At 40.9% G+C, this 23,341-nt stretch overlaps 1 protein-coding gene across 5 annotated transcripts in view; it reads left to right on the forward strand.

Moving 5' to 3' along the window:
- The window catches only part of USP31 (ubiquitin specific peptidase 31), a 70,056-nt gene that overhangs the window by 3,153 nt on the left and 43,562 nt on the right, over positions 1-23,341 (forward strand). The window contains exon 1 of one of the 5 annotated variants that reach the window (XM_045047347.1): positions 19,811-20,260. The exons of the other annotated variants lie outside the window; for them this stretch is intronic. Coding sequence (XP_044903282.1) covers positions 20,150-20,260 — 111 coding nt within the window. The 5' untranslated portion in view covers positions 19,811-20,149. Of the gene's footprint in view, positions 1-19,810; positions 20,261-23,341 lie in introns of those variants that run through there. 5 annotated transcript variants of the gene reach the window in all.

Raw genomic sequence — 23,341 nt, forward strand, 5'->3', positions numbered from 1 at the left:
GTTTACTCAATCAGTTAGGAATGCATTCAGCACAAGAAAGAGGAAGCCCCAATGATGATGCCTTAAGCAATAAAGATGTTGAAATAGCTCACACAGTAAGTCTGGAGGTAGGTGTTCTAATGTACAATGGCTTGAAGAGCTCAACAGGGTCTCAGACTATTTCTGTGTTTCCTCTCTGTTGTCCTTGGCTATTTTGTCCCTTTGGCTTTTTATCCTTAATGTTTGTCAAGGTAGGAAGGCACTGGGAAAGTAAGTTTTTCCAGAAGCGCCCCCTCAGCAGGCTTTTGCTGACATCTCATTGACTTACAGCCATGTCAGTTGGCCACCTCTGGCTGCCATGGAGGCTGGAAGGTGGCTATTTGGGTTTTCTTGGCTTAATAGAGAAGTTGAATAAAGGAGGAGTTTGCCTCAGGGGCAGCCCGCCAAAGTGTGAGGCACTTTTATTTCGGAAACACACTGTACTTGCCTGTGAAGAACTAAGTCCAGTGAGACTTGGTACATTCCCCAAAACATCACTTCTTATACTTTACTGTGCACGTAATCGTGGACGTCTCGTCACAAAGCTGATTTAGATTTGGTGGAGATGGGGTGGGGCCTGAAGTTCTGAGAGTTCTATCAAGCTCCCAGGTGATGCTGATGGTCCACGGAACACTCTTGCTCTGGAGAACAAGTCAAGCATCACAGAGAAGTGGTCTGCAGGATGAAGAGAAATTAGCCAGGCAGAGAAGAGGGGGTGGCGTGAAAGGGCATGCGGTTTTGGAGGAACAGACATTTGGTGGCTGGTTACACCATGAAGAGCAGTGGGGGTGCTGAAAGTCTGGGAGAAGTATGTTATGTGGATTGTGAATGGCTTTGTAGGCTCTGCTGGTTTGGACACTGTTCTCTGGAAGTTGAGAATCCAGGGCTGATTTTTTTAAGCAGGAGAGTGGTAGAATCAGACTCTTCCTCCTCCTCCTCCTCCCTCCTCCTCCCTCCTCCTCCCTCCTCCTCCCTCCTCCTCCCTCTTCCTCCCTCCTCCTCCCTCCTCCTCCCTCCTCCTCCCCTTCTTCCTTCTCCTCCTCCTCCTCCTCCTCCTCCTCTTTTTGCCCCTGAATTAAGTAAGCCTAGTGACACTGTGGAGGATTACTTTTCCCCCCCAAAATGTTTTATTACAGCCAAATTTGATGGGTATTATTTTAAGCATAAAGAAAGTTGAGTTGAACACCAAGAAGGTGAGTGTGAGGTATACGTGTTACCACGGCCCTTTGCCTGTATGTGTCAGACATTGGTGTTCCATGCGGATACTCTTTCCCTGAGCTCACATTCAACCTCAGAATCCTGCCCAATTCTGGGCTCCAGGCAGTCACTACCAGTTGATTGGAGTTGGCAGAGAAGATGAAACCAATTTGCCATCTTGAGAGTTTGCCTTGAGGTCTCGAAAAGCACTTAGTATGTCTTTGAGTATGCTTTTATCGTCTTAAAACTTTCTTAAGTTACTAATGATTTTCTTTGTAAGTTTTCCAATTAGAGTTCTTTCTTGATTCCTAACCACTTTGATTTATTTGAGGTTTAGGAGCTTGCCAGGTAGACAGATTCTTGGTTTTGGATGAGCTACTAGATGGTTGTTAAGGTTGGCCTTTCATTTTCCAAAATGAAATGGATTGACTGGCTCAACCTTGGTATGCTTTAAGAAACTTCTCTGGCTGCCACGTATATCCTTTTCTCCTTTTAAGCAGGTGTTTTTCTCCTCCTCGTAGAGCAGGGTTCTCAACCAGGGCTCTTTTGCCTTCCCAACCCTTCCATTCCTGGGGACATTTGGCCTTGTCTGGAGACATACTTGGTTGATGCAACTGGGGCGGGGGTGCTGCTGGCTCTGCTCCCCTCAGTAAGGGGTTGGTTATCCAGCCCAAAATGCGAGTTAGGCTGAGATTGAAAAACACTCTGTTGGAGGAATGTTTTGTGCCTTCTTAGGGCGTTTTTCTTAGTATCCCAGCCTTTAGAATGCTTGCCGTATTACGTTTTCTCCTCTGTGTGTGTGTGTTTGCAGCAGCACTAGAGTAAAATTTGACTTAACTGGAAGGATCCTTGGACCATTATCTTGGTAAAACAAGGAGAGAAAATAAATCATTCTGAAACCTGAATGCTCAAAATGCTGTTTTAAGAGGAAATGAGCTTATTGTCTAACTAGTAGGATGCTAGTGTGTGTGCTTCCAGTTTCTCCTACGTGCTGATTTCTAGTACTCAGTGCCCTTGCGCAGCAAGTAAAGAGATGGGTGGTCATCTTTCAAGTAACAAAGATACGTTTTATAGCAGCAGTTTTCAAACTGTGCTGCCAAAAAACAACTAGAACAGAGTTCTCTACTGATAATAGAACTGTGGGGATTCCTTCTAAATTTGCTGTAAAACAAAAGATAATTGATGAATAGAAATTTCTATTCCATATTTTTTTTCCTTGAACTGCGGTGCCTGGTGGTGCCTATTTATGAGTGAGAGTTCTCAGGTTACAAAGGGAATAAATGTATAAATGAGTAGTAGCAGATAAGCTAGCAATTGGGGTTATACTGGCTCAGTTTCACACCTTTTTCATAGACTCATGTTGGAGGCTCTGATTTTATGCTGTCGACCTATGATCTAAGTTTTCCTGGTTTGTGTGAAAATGTTTAGTATATTGATATTTCACAGTGGTTCCCAAGGAGTGTTCGGATTTGAGGGTGCCCCTTAAATTTATTTGAAAAGTAAGAAAAAAAATTGTGTAGGTCACATTTAGATTTGTGGCCAAGTATAAAGTATGTGTCTTCCTGATCAGTTCCCTTCTCTGTCCAGTGCTGTCACTTTTGTTGTAGCGAAGCTCCACATCTCTGAAGGAGAAGGGAGGTAACCGAATCGTCAAATTTTAGACTTAGGGGGAGATGTGAATGGCCTCAGCCTTTCTGGATGAAGGGAATGTGATTCCCCTGCTGGCTGGAGACCGAGAGAACAGAACCAGAGCTATGCCTTCAGCCTTCATCACCTCTGCGTTGCTGATGCACACACCGAAGCACACCCGTGCTTCTGTTACCTTGTTTTTACAACCACTGAAATATAATTCTCAACATAAAACATAAAGAGGTAGGGTGGGGTGTGCTGAAATGTATAATGTTCTCCCTCCACTAAGACTCTGGTGCTCAATCTTCGTGAAAATAAGGTAGCTGCAGCTAACGCTGTATACATGCCATTGCTTCTCAGACTTAGGCACTTTGGGAAGTCGGCCTTAAAAATAATCCTTTCAGACCACTTAGTTGTGTATATAAACATGTCTACATCTTTTACATTGGTAGGCTCATGCTCCACATATAGTTCTGTAACTTGGTTTCCCCTATTGCCCTACCCATGGGTAGCATGGCTTTCCTTGTTTTTTGTTGATACATCCAAGCCCATCTCATTCTTTTTGGCAGTGGTATAGAAGCCCAATGGTGGGTGTTTAGGTAGTATTAAAGTTTTTATTTATTTTTTTTATTAAAAAAAAAAATTTTTTTTTAGCGTTTATTTATTTTTGAGACAGAGAGAGACAGAGCATGAACGGGGAGGGCCAGAGAGAGGGAGACACAGAGTCTGAAACAGGCTCCAGACTCTGAGCTGTCAGCACAGAGCCCGATGCGGGGCTCAAACTCACGGACCGCGAGATCATGACCTGAGCTGAAGTCGGCCGCTCAACCGACTGAGCCACCCAGGCGCACCGGTAGTATAAAGTTTTTAATCATTATAGCCAATCCTTCAGTATACACCAAGTCTCATTTTCTAAAGACTGAGTCTTAGAAGTGGCACTGCTTAGTCAAAGGGAATTTAAATGTTGCATTTAAAATGTTGCTGCACGTTGCTGGATTGCCCAGCAAAGAGTAGTAGAGGACAAGATTCTCTGACCCATCCATGGTGCATGCTAGGGCCTACCCCCGCTGACATGTGCTTCCTCTTATTAGTGACTGCCCTTGTTTGCCATTTTTTAAAATTATTTTCTTTTACAGGGTCATTTTTTTTTTGGGGGGGGGGGCGGGCAGGACTATCCTGGCATTGTAGGATGTTTAGCAGTGTTCCAGTCCCTTACCCCAGTCATGACAATCAAAAATGTCTCCAGACATTGCCAAATGTCCCCTGGGGGGCAAAATTGCCCCAGTTGAGAACCCCTGATTTGGAGAGAAGGGGAAATAAATACAAATGATTGAGATGAGAAGGGCAAATTGTGGGTGGCCTTGAAAGTCTGTCACAACAGTTTAGCCTTGAGGCTGCAATCAGTAGTGTTTCAATATAGGCTTCTTGAGCTGTGCAGACACTAATTTGATGAAAAGGATGCTTTAGAAAAATGGGTCTGATGGTGAGCACAAATGAATCCAATGGAGGAGAAAGTAATTGCAGGAAAAGGACAATCATAAGTATGAACCGAGGAAAGGATGAATCCAAGGGACGTTTTGGAGGACATTATGACATTATTAGGGAGAGTCCAAGGGATGGAGTTGTAAACACCAAGGTTTCAGAACTGAGGTATGGAGAAAATCATGGGAATCATTTGATGGGAATGGAATAGTTGGAAAGGGGAAGTGGTTTGTGGAGCACAGGGGACAGAAAAGATCATGCATTTAAATTGAACATGGGGTCAGTGATCATGGGATATTTAAGAAAGGGAGTCTTGATAGACAGGAACTGTGGTGCAATTTGGGACTAGGTGTGTAGACTTGGATTCAGCTGCGTATTGTGTGAGCTGTCTCACATAATTGTATTTTTATCACTGGACAAGTTTAAGCAGAGTCTTGGGGGTGGTTTCTGAAGGAGCCACATACGCTGTAGTGGATTGGAGTGGATTCAGCTTATTTATTTCCTTTTCCTTGCCTTTTGTTCCTTTCCTCTGACTTTAGAGCATGTATATAAAATCTATGTTTGAAGCAGAGTTGACAGTGTTTGGCAGCTTTATGGGTGTGTGAAAAGTGAATAAGAAGGAGGAAATGAACATAACTCAGAGGTACTGAAGCAGGGTGTGGTGGGATGGCAGTGTTCAAGACCAGAAGCACAGAATGCAGAACAGTTCTGCAGGTGGGCGGGTAAATTCAGTTTTGGACAGGTCATACAGTATATAACATAAGAGTCCTAGGAAGACTTTTTTTTTAGTTAAATTTGTCGAATGTCTGTCATATATCAGGTATTGTGCAAAATCAATCGTTTGAGTTTTTGGTGACCCATGTCGAAAGGAGCTGCTCTTGGAATTATTTCTTTAAGTCAAGATACAGATGTAATAACACAGGTGCTTGTCCTGACTTACAGAGGCTTATTCTGAACTAATTGTTTTATGTCGTCCTTTGTGTGGCCTAAAGTTTTTAGTTTGACTCTGCTTTTGTTTTGTTATTAGAGTGTGGTTTGATGGATTTTTCCTGTCCCCCTCTATACACTTGTCACAATGAGGGGCTACTAAATAGGGCAGTGTTCACTGTTTGTGTAGTTCCCCACAGCTGTTTCCTATAGTAAAGACTCTGGAAAACAATGACCTCATGGTTTCCACAAAAAACCTTTTATATATAATAGTGGAAAAGAAATCATTGAAAGCTGGGTAATTTAAAGTTCTGTCCTCTGTAGCTTTTTCCCTCAAAAATACTCTTGTTTGCTCTGCTAATTAATCCTTCACTGGCTGTTCCTCAAATGACCTTTTATGTTTAACAAACAACATTTTTGCAGTGGAGCACATCGAGATATCTTGTCTTTCATCTGACTGTGATCTTTCTTCATTTAGAAATCATTGTTTTATGCCATGGACTGTGGCAGTTCCTAGAGGAATTGGCCAGTCACTGAACATCTGTTGCTTCTTCCCTCCGGTTGTTGAGCTTGGATGGTAGCAAACAATGTGACCACAAACAAACAGTTCAGGCATTAGAAGATTTCATGGGACTGGTTGGGAAATGCCTTTGTTGCTTCCACTGCAAGAACTTCTGTAAGTGCATCACCAGCTCAGGAAATTCTTTGACTTGAATTCTTGGTATTCTTTTTCTCTCTCTTTCTTTCTTTCTTTCTTTCTTTCTTTCTTTCTTTCTTTCTTTCTTTCTTTCTTTCTTTCTTTCTTCCTAAGTTTATGTTCATTCATTCATTCATTCATTCATTTATAGTAATCTCTACTCCCAACATGGGGCTTGAACTTGTGACCCTGAGATCAAGAGTCACATGCTCTTCTGACTGAGCCAGTCAGGTGCTCCTTGGTATTCTAATATTAAAAAAATTTTTTTTCAACATTTACTTATTTTTGAGAGACAGAGACAGAGCATGAGCAGGGGAGGGGCAGAGAGAGAGGGAGACACAGAATCCGAAGCAGGCTCCAGGCTCCGAGCTGTCAGCACAGAGCCTGATGCAGGGCTCGAACTCACAAACTGCGAGTTCATGACCTGAGCTGAAGTCGGACGCTTAACTGACTGAGCCACCCAGGTGCCCCAGATATTCTAATATTTAAAAGCAAGACAGAGTCATCTGATTGATTCGAAAAACAGTAATAATCATAATGAAAATACCATTTATTTGTGTGGGGCCATATCATTTACAAAGCCATTTCTTGAACAATACCAGTTTGAACTGTGCAAGTCCACCTATATGTTGAATTAAAAATACACACACACACACACACACACGTGAAAAAATTTTGGGGATTTGTGGCAATTAAACTTGCAGATGAACTATGTGGCCTAGAAATATAGAAAAACTTAAGTAGAAGTTAGGTATGTCGTGAATGCATAAAATATATGTAGATGCTAGTCTGTGTTATCATTTACTATCATAAAATATACACAAACCTATTATAAAAAGTTAAAATATGTCAAAACTTAAACACACAGAGTGTACGTGGCACCATTTATAGTCAAATGTAAACAAGTACAGACATGTAGTATTAAATCGTAGCTGTAAGGAATTAACTGTAGTACATACTGTACTACCGGTAATATTTTCATGGCCACCTCCTGTTGGCTGTTGCGCTGAGCTCAAGTGTTGCCAGCATCCACTTAAAATGCCAAGTGACGCTAATCATCTCTGTGTGAGCATTTAGTCTATTCAGTAAGTTGTATATCACAATTAAAAGTGATCACTTGGCAGTTCTCACTATTAGTAGTTAAGTTTTGGGGGAGTCCACAGTTATACACAGATTTTTGACTGCATGGAGGTGAGTGCCCACATTGTTCAAGGGTCAACTGTACATTCATATAAATTTTTTCATTAAATCTTCACTACAGACCTGTGAAGAGGCATTGGTATTTCATTTTTGAAATTAGGATACTGGGATTCACTGCTAGTAAGTAGCAGAGCCTTGCTTGGTTTTTACAAGGATTAAATGAAAAGGTACAACTAAGAGTTTAGTGTAGAAACTTACACATAGTAACTATTCAGTAAACGGCAGATGGTGATAATGAAGGTAGTCATTCTAACTCTGGCCTCAAGTACCCTTCCCCATTTCTAAACTCTGTCTCTTCCAATGGCCGGTTTTTATTGCTGCTGGATTAATCTGAAAGTTTATCCGAGATTATATTATTTCTCTTTTCAAAAATTGCTTTTACTTTTTCTTTTATATACAAAATATGGCATACATTTCTTAGCTTGGCATTTAAGCTTTTCCAGAAAAATGAAATAAAAGGCATACATAAAGCTAGCCCTGTTAAAAAAAAAATGGACTCAATAGACATAAAACTGTTAATTTGCTCTAAGTATTTCTGAATGCCAACTCTCAATTTTTGTACTTATCTTTTGTACTTACCAGTCCATGACTGGTGGCAAAAAGTTCACAGACAGGCATCTCTCTGTGGATCACATTTTGAAGAGTGCTGCTATAGAGCTTCCCAAAGTCTGATTTTGCCTGTTGTATTCCGGTAGTTTCAGTTAAAATGTTCTGTTCCCATACTTCCTGTAAAATGGTAGATTTAGAGGCTTAATGAGACTCAGGTTTGAGGTTTCTCTCTCTCTCTCTTTTTCTTTCTTTTTTTTTTTTTTTTGGTAGTGTTGTTAACTTCTGTCAGGAAGCCTATAATGCTATAATGTCTGGTTGGGTCTCTTACTATGTTAGTAGACATTGATGATTATTCCTTGATCCATTAGTTCATTAAGGGTTGAAAAATGGTGATGTTATAATTTTAACATTCTTATTAGCTAGAACACTTCTGTAGCGACTCCTGCCCTCATCAATTACTTTGTTACCCCAACATAAATTTGGAGAAGAAAGGCAAGATAAATGGTTTAGGTTTTTTTCCCCTTTAATTTTGGTTTTCTTTTTTTTTTTTTTAATTTTTTTTTTTTAACGTTTATTTATTTTTTTTTTAATTTTTTTTTTTTCAACGTTTATTTATTTTTGGGACAGAGAGAGACAGAGCATGAACGGGGGAGGGGCAGAGAGAGAGGGAGACACAGAATCGGAAACAGGCTCCAGGCTCTGAGCCATCAGCCCAGAGCCTGACGCGGGGCTCGAACTCAGAGACCGCGAGATCGTGACCTGGCTGAAGTCGGATGCTTAACCAACTGCGCCACCCAGGTGCCCCCAACGTTTATTTATTTTTGAGACAGAGAGAGACAGAGCATGAATGGGGGAGGGTCAGAGAGAGAGGGAGACACAGAATCGGAAACAGGCTCCAGGCTCTGAGCCATCAGCACAGAGCCTGACGCGGGGCTCGAACTCACGAACTGCGAGATCATGACCTGAGCCGAAGTCGGACACTTAACCGACTAAGCCACCCAGGCGCCGCTAATTTTGGTTTTCAAAATAATTTCTTGATTTCCAAATGTGGTTAGTGAGTTTTTTGTTAAAACCATGTGAACTCATGGATTTAACTGTATATCTGATGTACTTCAGTTACAGTTGTTAGCCTAATTGACGCCCAAATTGTGCCATTTGTGTCCAGTAGAAGTGGCTCCTGAATCCTTCTGACATGATATTAGTAGTCTGTGATGTCAAACTAGAATCCAGGGAAGATATTCCGGCTCATCTTAACACATTTCCTGCCCCAGATCTGGGATCAGTGATTTCTTTAAGGATCCCTGGTTGCCTTTTTTGGCAAATGGTAGAGAGCCACAGTCTGGGCCCTAGGAGTGCATGTGGTTTCTTTGTCTTCTAAGTAGAGAGAGCTAGAAAATATGTAACTTCTTTTAAAGACATAAAAAAATCATGAATTCTTATTGATAATTCCCTTTAAGGGTTTCAGGGTTTTTCTTTAACTCCTTGATCTTGCATCTGTTTCTCCTTTCTCCCAAGCTGAAAACCCTGTTCCCAGCACAGCGTAATTTTTCATTGGCATTATCCTACAGTCCTCACAAGTCTCAGGATAATAATCCCAATACTACCACCAGTAGTATGTGTGCTTGAAAAATATTTAAGATTTATTTTTGGTATTTTTTTGTTTTGTCTGTAGGACATGGTCTACTGGGTCTGTATAATCAAATTATTAATATTTTTAAGTTTATTTATTTATTTTGAGAGAGACAAAGCATTAATGGGGAGGAGCAGAGAGAGAGAGAGAGAGGGAGAGAGAATCCCAAGCAGGCTCTGCACTGTCAGCCTGGAGCCTCGAACTCACGAACCATGAGATGGTGACCTGAGCTGAGATCATGACCTGAGGTGAAATCAAGAGTTGGATGCTTAACAGACTGAGCCACCCAGGCGCCCCTCAAATTCCTATATTTTAAGGTCACTTGGAATAGTCCTCAGTGTGGCTTTGTCACCAACTAGGTACTTAAAGTCATTTATTTCTTTTTGATTTTGAAGGATTACTTTTGAAAATTTAATTTTGTTGCATAATTATGTAAAAAATAAAATACATGGCCTGAAGTCAAATGTACAACATAAGATCTATTCAGAAAAGTCTGGTTTCTGTCTTTGATCTCTGTACCCTATTCTCTTTCTCCCTAAATTTTATGAATTATTCTTTTATTGTTTTAATATAAGCAAATTAATTTTCTTGCTTTGTGTGTATGTATATGTGTGTGTTGTGTGTATATTCATATTTTCTCTTATTTAGATAAATGGTAGCACATTACATAGAATTTTTTTCCTATAGCCTTTCCTATAGGTAACATGAGTGCTTACCACATGCCCTGCACAGTTGATTATTTTATTTATTCCTTATAATAGTGTAAAGTAGGTACATAAATTATTATTTCTGTCTTACAGATGAAGAAACAGAGGCATCTCTACAGACTTTTAATTTTGTGGTTCTCTGAATTTCCCATAGTAACCGGTCGTGTCTTTTGTATGCATCTTTATGAGTGAGTGAACGGGCAGGGAATTAACTTCTGTATCTGCTTTATTTTGAGCAATGAGGGAGGCAGGGAAAGGCTTGTGTTTAAACTGTGTTAGAGGAGATTCAGCCTTTTCTTTGAGGTCCAGAGCTCTCTATAGCTGGAGAAGAATAACAGAACTGCTACTGACAAGAGGTGCTCCTAGTAATTCTAAAGATACATGAATTTGGAACATTCTTTAATCTTACCCAAAATAAGCGTCCCTTTGTAAGAGTGTAGTGACAACTTGGTAAATCTCCCTCGTTTTAGAGTCTAAAGAGAAGACAAACTCCTTTAAAAGCAGTAGCTCCTGGGAAATACCTACTAGTCAATATCAGGATTTTAATAGTGGCAGGAAGGAAAGAAGAGAGTAGTTACGTTTCCCTACAGGCGGGGTGAGAGAAAGGAGCATTGGCAGCTTTTTATCATCTATCCAGCGGGAGGAAGGGTTGGTTAGGTTGGAGACCTGTTGATTATTACCCTTTGAGGCTCTGTTGTGATGCCAGGCAGCTGGTTAGGCTGTTGTAACTGCCCGCACCCACTTCCTGGTGATACCCAATTCTGGTTCAGGCTTCAGGCTGTCAGTATCAGAGGATAGTGCCAGGAGGCGGGTGAGGGCAGCTAAGGGGCAGGTCTGCCCCTTCCCTTTTGAAAATCTGAACGAATGAGTTTTGAATACAGTGAGAATCCTGGAGCAACTGAGATCTTGGGCTGGTCACTGAGCCTCAGTTTCCTTACTTAACTTTTCATTGCTGTATGATACCAGCTTCACAGATCAAGGTGTGTGATAGCCATTGGTTCCTTTACACCTGAGTGATGGGAACATTTTAGCAGGAAAAACCAACCAGCTGGCTCACATATTCACTAGCCCAGCCTGTAAGAGCAAGCCTGGGACATAGGCTTTTGGTTGTCAGGAATAATGCTGCTGTGAACATTCATGCACAAATTTTTGTGTGGACATATGTTTTCATTTCTCTTGGGTATATGCCTAGGAGTGGGATTGCTGGGTCATATTATGACTCCACGTTTAACTTTTTGAGCGGTTGTCCAACTATTTTCCACAGTGGCTGCGCCATTTTACATTCATACCAGCACTGCATGAGTATTTCAGTTTCTCCACATCTTCGGCAACACTTGTTACTGTCTGTCTTTTATTAAAGCCATCCTAGGGGCTCCTGGCTGGCTCACTCAGTAGAACCTCCGACTCTTGATCTCAGGGTTGTAAGTTCAAGCCCCACATTGGGCATAGAGCCTGTTAAAAAAAAACAAAATGAAATAATGCAATCCTAGTGAATGTGAAGTGGTATTTCACTGTGTGGTTTTTTGTTTTGTTTTTAGTGACATCTTTCTTTTCCTTTTCCTTTTCCTTTCCTTTCCTTTCCTTTCCTTTCCTTTCCTTTCCTTTCCTTTCCTTTCCTCTCCTCTCCTCTCCTCTCCTCTCCTCTCCTCTCCTCTCCTCTCCTCTCCTCTCCTCTCCTCTCCTCTCTTTTCTTTTCTTTTTTCTCTTCTCTTCTCTTCTCTTCTCTTCTCTTCTCTTCTCTTCTCTTCTCTTCTCTTCTCTTCTCTTCTCTTCTCTTCTCTTCTCTTCTCTCTTTTCTAACTCTACCCCTGACATGGGGCTGAAACTCACAACAACCCTGCACATTAAGAGTCACGTACTCCACCAACTAAGCCAGTCAGGCACCCCTCATTGTGTTTTTGGTTTGCGTTAAGTATGTGTGTGGTTTCTTCTGCTTAAGTTCATTAGGAGATAAAATCTATTTTGGTAAGAGTGTTACCCAAGTTATTGTAGAAAACTTAGAAAATATGTAAAAGGTTGAAGGTGGAAAATTGAGGAGCACCTAGGTGGCTCAGTTGGTTAAGCATCTGACTCTTAGTCTCTTTCGGTTCAGGTCATGATCTCACAGTTCATGGGTTCAAGACCTGCATTGGACTCTGTGCTAATGGCTTGAAGCCTGCTTGGGATTCTGTCTCCCTCTCTCTCTGCCCCTCCCCTGCTCGCGCTCTCTTTCTCTCTCCCTCTCTCTTTCTCTGTCTCTCAAAAATAATAAATAAATAAACATTAAAAAAAAGAAAATTGAAAATGTATATAAGTTATTTGGTATATTACTCTCTTGCCTTTTTTCCCCTCTGGATGTGTTTTAACATAATTGATATCAAACTGTATATACACTTTTACATCATGTGATTTTCATTTCATATTGTATTATGATTAATTTTGTCACAAAACTCCAGATCATTGTATGAAGGTATATGATAACCTATTTTTGGATGTTTCTGATTGTGATGAATAATTTTTACATAAATTTTTTACTTTTTTTTTTTTACAAGCAGAAAATGGTGATTATTCATAACATATTAATTCTTAGAATCAATAAGAAAACTACAGTTACTTTTGATTATTTCTTTAGCATATACTCTGTGAAATTCCTGGGTCAATGCTTATTTATTTTGAAGATCCTTAAGTTACATTGTTACCTTATTTTATAAGGTTGTGGCATTAGCAGTGTGTAAGAATGTCTGTTGTACCCCACTGTTGCAAAATAGAAATCTTTAAGTTGATAAATAGAAAATAGCATTTTATTGTTTTAATTTTTATGTCTTAAATTACTAGTGAGGTAGGACAGCTGCATCTGTTCTTTAGAGTGGAAGTGTACCCATATGATAGCAACATTTTGATAACTTAGGGAGTTACCCTGTTTTGATTTCGCAGACTTCCCTTTGTTTTCTGTGTATTCACACGCTCTTCCATTTAGCTTTCCCCTTCTACCGTCAGATGACCAAGGCCTGAACCAACTAGAATTGGTCAGGCCAGACCAGGTTGAGGCTGGGAAGGTTCTAAATTGTACTTTGTTAGGAAAAACCTAGAGGCAGAATGAGTCCCTATGCTGGTTTTTATGCAATCTGATTTTCATGGTGAGAGTTGAAAGAACTGGCAGAGGCCAGGATTGATTTGGAGACCATACCTGTCTGCCGCTCAGGAGTCAACCTGGCTTGACTTTCAGGCCTACACAGTGTTGGGTGTGGAGAAGTGACATGGCAGGCCCGTGACTTGAAAACATCATCAGCCAGCTAAGATATAATTGGGTTGATGGCATTTGGGTTTATGGCAATATGAACACATAATTTGTAGTGAAACTTGCTGGATCTGTTTTGAATGATACCTCTTGGTTACTACTAGTTGATGTTTCAGTTATCAAAATGCAGTAACAATAATGCTTCAAAACAAGATTATTTGCAGAATATTTTGGATAACTTTATAAAACTGACTGTTTAGTCAAAAACATTTCAGGGGGCGCCTGGGTGGCACAGTCGGTTAAGCGTCTGACTTTTGATTTCGGCTCAGATCATGATCTCACAGTTCTTGGTTTCAAGCCCCACATTGGGCTCTGCTGGCAGCACGGAGCCTGCTTGGGATTCTCTCTCTTTCTCCCTCTCTCTGACCCCCCCCCCCCACTCACGCTGTCTCTGTCTCTCTGAAAATAAACTTAAAAAACAAAAATTAAAAACTTGAGATCTGTTTATCACCAGATACTAATATATTCAGAATCAAGAGGATGCATGCTTTGTCTCTTTGTGTATAATTACATACATACATACACATGCAGATTATGTAAGAAATATATGCATGTTTAGCTTCAGCATAATTCAAGGCTTGACCTTATGTGTTCCCTACTTCTTGTCTCTCTCACCCTGTTCCACCTCCAAGGGGGTACAGGGCACTTCACTTCCACCCCAAAGAGCAGTGCCACTCAACCAAGAATTTTGGCTGCTGGGCTGGTGAGCAGTGCCACGTGCTGAGTTTATAAGCCAAGCCTATGTTCCTCCTCTGCTTCTGTCCACTTGATCAGGAAGCTGATCCTGGTCTGTCTTTTTCTCTTCCTAGGGCTAAGCTTTCACCCCCTACCTGGCAAGCCACGGTGGCTTAAAAAGGCCCTTGGTGGGTGTCTGTAGACGTAAACTCTTTTCCTGTCTCTTTCCGCCAATTTTCTTTGATGCTAGCCGCTGTCACTTTTTTCCTCCAGTGATAAGATCCAAAGATTGGTATGGGTTTGAGTTTAGGATTACGCTAGGCAGAAAACTGCTTTGAGGCTCCTTAGGTCTGTCTATTAGAGAAAAAAGAAATTCTCAGCATAGTACAGTCTGATTTACTGGGATTTGGGGCCAAAGCCGTAACTACAAATAAGGTACATATCTGTGTTTTGCCAGCCCCATCTTCTGTGCAGAAGATTTGGGTTCCCTGGCCAAAATACCAGGGTGTGCTCTCGTAAGATCCCCTTAAGTTCCACCTGGTCGACCTGGTCGTTGTTACCAGCAAAACCATTTTAGAAAACATCAGAAATATGGAAACATATAAGGAAGAAAGGGATAGATCACCTAAAATTTGCCATTCTGAGGCAATGACTGTTAATGTTTTGGTGTATATTTTGAAGGATAAAAGACAAAAAGGTCTTTAAAAATGTATCTTAAAAGTTTGAAATCATGTTCATATGTAGTTTTGCATCTTCTTTTCACTTAATTGTATTATATATTAATTTCTCAATGATTTTAAAACTTTATAAAATTCCATTGTAGAAAAAAATAATTTCTTAGGTATTTTTTAAAGTTTTTTTTAACGTTTATTCATTTTTGAGAAACAAAGAGCGTGAGTGGGGGAGGGGCAGAGAGAGAGGGAGACCCAGAATCTGAAGCAGGCTCTGGGCTCTGAGCTGTCAGCACAGAGCCTGATATGGGGCTGGAACCCATGAACCATGAGATCATGACCTGAGCTGAAGTCAGACACTCAACCAACTGAGCCATCCAGGCACTCCTGTAGTTTCTTAGATATTTAGATGAATTTTCTAGTTTTTCTGTTTTGACTTAAAAAAAATTAAGATATAATTAGTTTTATTAAATAATTCATGAATCAAGCAGCATCCCATCCAGCAAGTAGAGGGGGTTCCAAGATATCTGTTTCGACTTTTAACTGTTGAAGATTATTACACTCCCATATGATGATGGCCTTTTGGGTAAATTGGGACTAGATGTATGCTTTTTTTTTTTTTTTTTTTTTTTTACTGTATTGTTAGCCAAAATTTCCCCCTTCCTCTAAAAAACAAAAACAAAAAACCCACAAACTTTTTAAAAGGCTTTATTTTATTGTGGCTGGCAAGAATCTTAGAAATATGTTGGATAATGACAGACCAAAAAGAAGATACTCCTGAGTTACTTAAATTACTTGATTAGATACATAAACACATTTTGGCAACCTGAGCTGACTTTAACGTTGGAGTTGGCTAGGCTTGGCCACTTGGGGTGTGCTGGAAAGGATGGACTGGATCGGAATTTATCGCCACCAGCAGAACAGCTTGAGCATTTTAAGGTGAAAGCACTCCCCTTTACACTTTTTGATGAGAGACAGATGTAGTTCTCCAGAGCCAGATTGTTGTCTCTCTATTGTTTGCTTTCTCTAGCATCCTGGGACACTCAGGCAGGACATAGTTCTTCACATGCTGCAACTTGATCTTCTGACATAGTCCAAATTCCTCCTTACCCCTCAAATAATAACATTTCAATTAGATAAGCTCCATTTTTATTTCTGGGTCATATTTCAGTCATAGGAAAAATGCAAATTACAACAAAACAAACACCGATTAACAAGGATTTATTTAAAAGCAAATAAACTCCCAGAAGCCTCAGGCTTGGTACAGCTGTAGTTCAGTTTCTAACATATGTTTTATGTCTGCATTGAGAAATGACATACCGAATGACCAAGCCCTGTATGATCCTGAGTCATATAAGGAAAAAAATCATTTATTGAAGGATTATGGACAAAAATGCCTTAAGGCTGTTTTAATTAGAGGAGGTTGAAGAACGGTGTAACTTTGGACAAGTTATTTCACTTTTTCTGAGCCCAAGTTTTTTTGTCTATAAATAATGGTAATAATACTTAACAAAATAGGGAATTTTGGGGGATTCATTTTATAAGAAATAACACCTATAAATAATTAGTCTAACGCCTGATACTTTATAGGCACTCAATTATTAACTGCCATTACTATTACTGTTTGTTTCATGTATTGTATTTGCTAGATATTGGGGAAATAATATTGAATAAGACCTTCTTGATCACTGTCTAGTGGTGGAGGCAGATGGATTATATGTTCTGGTGATACAAATACAGCATAGTGTAATAAGTGATATAATATAGTTATGACAAGAGCCTCCTGTAAATTTTAGTGCCTTTGGAAGTGAAACTTCAAGGCTTTTCCACTGTGACCATGTTCTTTCTGTCTTGGCTTCACATAGAAATAGAATTTAAAAAAAAAAATCACACTTCAAAAAAATTAGCAATGATCAGGTCCCACTGTAGATAATTAAATCAGTGTCTCTGGGCTGCTCCCAGTTCGTTGTTTTGTTGTTGTTGTTTTTTTAATTTCCCTTGATGATTCTAATGTGCAGCCAGGGGTCAAGAGCCAGTGCTTTTCTTTCTCTTTGACATTTTCCAGGCTTCTATAGGATAATTCCTTTCTTTTTTCTTGACTTTTGCAGCTTAAATAATAGAAGCTGTGTAGAGTTTAAGAGTTTAATGCTTTTATAAAACTTTTTTATGAAATGCTTTTATAGAGTTTGTAAAATAAATCTCATTAAAGCTTCACAGTAATTCTTTTAGAAAAGTATTCTCACCCCCATTTTACAGAAAAGTTAGCTGAGGCTCAGAGAAACCACACATGAAGTAAAAGGTGGTGGAAAGAGGACTTGAACCCAGGTATTCAGAATCTAGTCTTTCTGTTTCTGTTGCATTTCTAGTGGAAACTTCCAGCCGCTGTTTATACACTTGGGGGGTTTCTCTTGCTGCTGTATTTTCTACCTTAGTATAGTGTCAGGATCTGTTGTGACACGTTTGCTCATTGTTCATCTGAATGAACCACTTGGGGTTCCATTTGTTTTTCTCCCTATCATCCCATCTCTAATACTCTTGACCCTACTTCCACCTTACTTGTAATTTTTTGAAATGCAGTAACCATTTCTTAACATTCTTATTATAGCGTTTTTTTTTTTTTTTAAAGAGAAGATATATACCCTTTTCTAGTCTCTTTTTCAGCAATGAGTCTCTGCCACCAAGTCTTTATGGTACATGTGAGTCTGTTTAATATCCAAATCTAATCTTTTAACAGTGCAGATATCTCTTGCTGTCCAAATCTGTTTAGTTCCTGAGTCTGAATCATGAGAACTTGTACACAAGGAACAGCTATACTTAAGTCACCCTTGTTAGGCCCTTCTGTCTGGAACGATGAAGGAGCTCTGTACCCGAAATAACTCCCTTTCCCCTGTGGTCAAACATGGACACACAAACAGGCTGTGTGTGGCATTCTCTACTATTCTCATTGAGTTGTCTTTCCATCTTGGATGGAAGCTCCTTTCCTGTTGTTTCTTTTCTTTTTTGTCTCTGTCCTCTCCCACCCAGCTCCCCGCTCCATCCTACCAAGGAAGGAGAGTAAGGGAATGCATTTGAGGAATGGGAGTGGAGGGCATTCGAGTCATAGGGAAAGTATGTGTGAAAGTCTGGAGGCTTTACAGTCTCTTTCAGGGGTCTGTTGTTGCCATGGCTGGCTAATACTGGCTAATACCGAGGGCCTCTCGGCCTAACTTGGTTATGTGAAAAGACTTCCCCACCAGAGGTGAAGATAAGGAGCAAAGAATGGATTCAGGACACAGGGAACTCTGAGCATGGCTGCATTCTGTACCCTGGTATGGAACTCTGTTGTATGGGCACTCTCTATGACTGTTTTTCATGGGTCATGTCTGGTTTTGCAGTATTCATCCATTTGCACCAATTTCATCCCTTATGTTTTGGTTAATTATTCTTCATCAACTTAGTAGTTGTCCATAAAGTCAGATTCAAAAGATGGAACTTTTCTCAAGACAAGTGTTATTCTGTTCTTTCCAGCACAGTCCAGAAACCAAATTTCACTTTCAGATGCCATCTCTGAACTCATCTGTTCACATCTCATCTTTCTCTTAACATGTAAGTACTGTTGTCCTCCCAAGTTCTTCTGCTTCTTATCCAGAATCACTGGAAATAAATTCTCCTTTTCTTCTGGCATAGAATCATGGAACGTGGGTGATAATTTGGTTTGGTGAGTTTTGGCAAGCTACCTTTCCCCGAAAGGGTAAACCCAGCTCCTGATCAAATCAATACCACCATGTCCCTTCCCCATGCTTTGTTGTCTTCTTCCTGGGATCAGATAAAGTGTGTCTTGAACCAGTTTCTGTCTTCTCCCTGGAGCCCAGGACTCTGCTGCTTCTGTACTAGGGCTCTACAGAAAGAAAGAAAGAAAGAACCTCATGTCTGATTTTACCGTTCCAGGTAGAGAGATTTAATTCTTTTTCTTTCCTGGGCCATGCTTCCAGCTCCTTTTTTTTTTTTTCTTTGTAAGGGGGAAAAAAGCTCTCTTAAGGTTTTATTAAAACCTTAAGGTTTTATTTGAAGGGTAAAGAGAAATTTTATGAAACTTGAAAGCTCTACAAATTTGTTTAACCTTTATTGTTTAGCAACTGGAAGTTAAGGATCACCCTAACTGAAAGGAAAATTGGAGTGGTCAAATTTATTCATAGTAGGATGTATAGGATTTAAACCAATAGGTTAGTTAATGTTTTTCCAAATAAATGCCATACCCCTATTCTATAAAGTAGACATAAATATGCAAGGTTGATTTTAAGAAGGCTCATATTTGGGGCACCTGGCTGACTCAGTCCATGGAGCATGCAACTCTTGATTTCAGGAGGCCCACGTTGGGTGTAGAGATTACTTAAAAATAAAAATTAAAAAAAAAAAAGGCTCATATTTATTTTTCATAGAAGTGACAAATTTAAATTCTCAGATTGTAGCAATGTTCCTATTTATAGATGACCTATTCCAGCGATAATGAACTTTTTTTAAAACTGCAAAAACACAAAAGGATTGATTTTAGGACGTAAATAAAAATAAACTAAGGTTTAATTATGCAAAAAATCATAAAAGGCAAACCAAAGCAATGTCAGATGAGACCCAAAGCAAAAATCAAATCGCTTGTTGGGACTCTGGGGGAAGAGCTTAGGTGAAGATTTGGGACACCAGGGGTGTCATCGATGGCCAACTCCACTGCTTCGCTTTATAAATCAGGAATCAGTGGTTCTGTGACAAGCAGTGGTTTGTGGCGGAGCCAGAGATCCAGCCCAGGTTTCTTGATTCCCACTATTTTTCCTTTTTTTTAAAAAAATTTTTTAATGTTTATTTATTTTTGAGAGAGAGACAGAGCACAAGCGGGTGAGGGGCAGAGAGAGAGGGAGACACAGAATCCAAAGCAGGTTCTGGCTCTGATTGTCAGCACAGATCCAGATGCGGGGCTCAAACTCACAAACTTTGAGATTGTGACCTGAGCCAAAGTCGGATGCTTAACCTACTGAGTATAGGATTGCCCCCAGGTGCCCCTCCACTATTTTTCCTTCTTGGCTCCCACTTTTTTTTTTTTCTGTAACACACACTAAAGGATGGTTATTAGATTATTCTGTTTTGTTTTGTCTTGGTAGGAAGTAAAATAAATAGTCCCTTGGGTCTCTGCAGTGGGAATAAGTCACCATTGTGAAGGAGGCAAAGGGGCAGAATAAGGATCCTTTGGGTTAGTGTATGTGTTCAGCGAGGTTCCCTGTAAAACAGTCTGTGATGTAGGGATTTAGGGTGAGGTTGACCCAGAGTAGTTTTTGCCCTAGTTACAGTGGTTGTGGAAGTCCTGTTGCCTGTGGAGTCGTGCCCAACAAAAATCTTGTTGAGCAGCCTCCGTACGGCACCTTATACACCGCGATTGACAGTTAAGCGCCAGATGAGCTGAAGTGATAGCGGCAGGAATCATAAATCAGTCTTAACTGTACATCATCCCCGCTCCGAAATGTGATGGACACTGTGCATGAGGTGTCTGCTGTGACACAAGTGAAGAGCCTGATTTCAGTTCATTTGTTTCTTAGGATCGTGCATATGCTGAGAAATCCCTCACCCCCACTGGAGGTAAATACGGGAGAGGGTTCCCGGGCCAGACACTTGCTATGCTTCAAGCAGTTTGTGTGCCCAGCAACATGCCGTGACATTTGTCATTAACCTTGCCACACCTGAGACTTCCTCTTGGCAGTTGTCCTTTGCTTCTTCCAAAAAGGAACAACACAGAACAAACAGAAACAAAGGTTCCCTGCTTTCCTGTCTATAACTTCTGAATCCGTAACCATCCTTACCTCCTCCCCTTCTGTGTCTCCCACCTCCTGTTAAAGGCGCTTCTCTACTTCTTTTCTCAATCCCACCTTCGCCTCTCACTGGAGAATCCTCTTTCTGCTGTGTCTCCCTTCTGTTAGCTCCTTCTCTCGGTGCGTAAGTCCCTCTGCCCTGTAAGCCCCACAACGGGCAGAGCATCTTTCCTCTTCCCTTTTATAACCGAGCCTCTTGCATATGAAGGGTGGTCTTCTTGCAGTCATTCAGTTTCCTTACCTTTTCTCCCCTCCCACCCTCTCTGGTCGGTATTCTGCATCACTGAAATTGCAGTCAGCCTCTTAACTTGCCCTTCCCAGGGACCACGTCAGTGCCCTGCTTGGCTTGCCTGCGGTAGTTTACATCACTGCCTCCGTCTCTGGTTCTCCTGGCCACTCTTATCTTCCTTGGCTTCTGTATTGTGACTTGTCCCTTCTGTGCTAGCATTCTTCAAGATCCTAGTTGCCTCCTTTTCTGCTTTTGTTTCCTCCATGTTCATACGGAAGGTGAGTGCCTCTCCGATTTAACTTGGCAGCTCAGTTCTCTTTCCTGAGCACCAGACTTCACCTCACTGGCGATCATTTAGGTACCTCAGATTCACCATATATGAAGCTCTGCTGTCCCCCATCTCTTCCTCTGTTCCTGATCTCATTGTCTACCTAGACTAGAAACTAAAAACCTTGGTGTTGTCCATCATTTCTTCTTTGTATCCCTTAATAATAGTATCACCAGTCACTTGTTTCTCTTCCATCCTGAGTTGGCCACACCATCAACAGTGCTGCTGGTGCTAATGTCTTTTGTTTGTTAGCTTGTTTGTTTTTGGCCTGTTTTTCTTTACTGTGAAATCCTCTCTTCTATAGCTCACATTCTCCCACTGTACACACCAGTGGCTCCAGCTTTGGTTCTCCTAAATGAGTGCATAAGGCCATAAGCCAGACTATTTCAAGATGAGGTAAGGTGTCAGGTATAAAATGCTATGGGAAGATTGAGGAAGGTGAAGACCAAGAAAGGAAATACTGAGTTTGACGATTCAGGTGGCATCTGACCATGGGGGAAGCGTTGTAGTATAGTAAAGACTCCCCACACCCATTTCTCCTTTTGTGTACCTTTTTCCGAGATAGCATTCAAGTGGCATCTTTCTAGTCACTGAAACCTTGTTTATTGTCAGGGTTCTTCCTCTCCTTTGCTGCCTTTGGCCAGTTAGTAAATTTTGCCAATTGACACCTCAGTATTCCCTCTCATTCATGTCCCTTTAATTTTTTCCTCCTTTAGTTTGAATCTTTGTAAATCATCATTTTGTTACCATTCACATCTAATTGATCATCAGGGTGTGATGGTTCTTCCTCATTATCAAGTTGTAAGTCTGTCCCTTGTTTTCTTTTCTTTTTTAAAATAGTTTATTTTTTTTTATTTTTTTTTCAACGTTTATTTATTTTTTGGGACAGAGAGAGACAGAGCATGAACGGGGGAGGGGCAGAGAGAGAGGGAGACACAGAATCAGAAACTGGCTCCAGGCTCTGAGCCATCAGCCCAGAGCCTGACGCGGGGCTCGAACTCATGGAGCGCGAGATCGTGAGATCGTGACCTGGCTGAAGTTGGACGCTTAACCGACTGCGCCACCCAGGCGCCCCAAAAATAGTTTATTTTTAAGTAATTTCCACACCCAGTGTGGGACTCAAACCCACAACCCCGAGATCGAGATCAAGGGTTGCACTCTCCACCAACTGAGCCAACCAGGCACCGCCCCCCACCCCGCCCATAATCATCTTAATTGGAAAATGCGGTAGACAGTTTCAGTTCTTTGTCCTACTCTATCACTCTTAACGCTGTTGATCACTCTCTCCTTCATAACCCTTTTCTCTTGACTCTTGTGACTATTCTCCTGATTTTCTTGCCATATCTTTGGTGGCCTTCTCTTGGTCTCCTTTGAGGGCCCCCAAATATAATGTCCTCTGGATTATTCTGTCTTCTGGCTTGATCTCTCATGACTATGTCTGGGCAGTCTCAGCTGTACTCATGATTTCAACTACCACCCATCTGTTGACTTCCAAATTTTTGTCCTTAGCACACACTCTTCCACCAGGCCCCAGATCTGTAGTTTTCAGTTGTTTACCAGGTACTTCTACTTGGAGGTTCCACAGAACTTTAAATGCAGTCCTCTTCCCCAGACTTCTTTTTCATTTTATCCTGATGAAGTGTACCATCGGTTGCCCATATTCAGAGAAGACACCTTGGTGACATTAATGCCTCCTTTCTCACTCTCCCCATTCATTAGGTCACAAATCCTATGGAGTCTACTGCCTAAATTCCTAAATCTCTCAAGTCTGCCTTCACATTTCTGTTCTCACTGCCTTAGCTTGGACCCTCATTATTTCTTGCCTCATCAGCTCATTTGTCTTCTAACTGCCCTCCCTTTGTGCGGTTGTGTCCCCTTCTTCCACCATACTTCCAAATCCCATACTCAGAGCTGAAAGTTGAGTGCTTATTACCTCACACACAAAATATCGTGCATGCATTCTCACTAACCATCACACTAAACCATTATTCTTCCTTTTACTTTGGAAGAGAGTAGATCCAGGCTTCACAAATACAAGTGATACAAGTGGCGGGGCAGAGGTTTGAACCCAGGTTCTTTGCTCCAGAGCCATGATCTTAATTAACCAGTTCACCGAGAACCTTTCACCAGCCCCCATGCCCCCACCCCCGCCTCTTTCCATATTCTAGTGGAAGCAAGTCACTACTCAAGGTAGGAGGTTAAGGTCCAACTCCTGGAGGGGGAAGTACTGACATTAATTATTTGGAATTCTATAAAGAAGATTTATCTAGTCCCCTTATTTATTCACTCAGTCA

This window comes from Felis catus, chromosome E3 (assembly GCF_018350175.1).
Source record: "Felis catus isolate Fca126 chromosome E3, F.catus_Fca126_mat1.0, whole genome shotgun sequence".
Lineage (NCBI taxonomy): Eukaryota > Metazoa > Chordata > Mammalia > Carnivora > Felidae > Felis > Felis catus.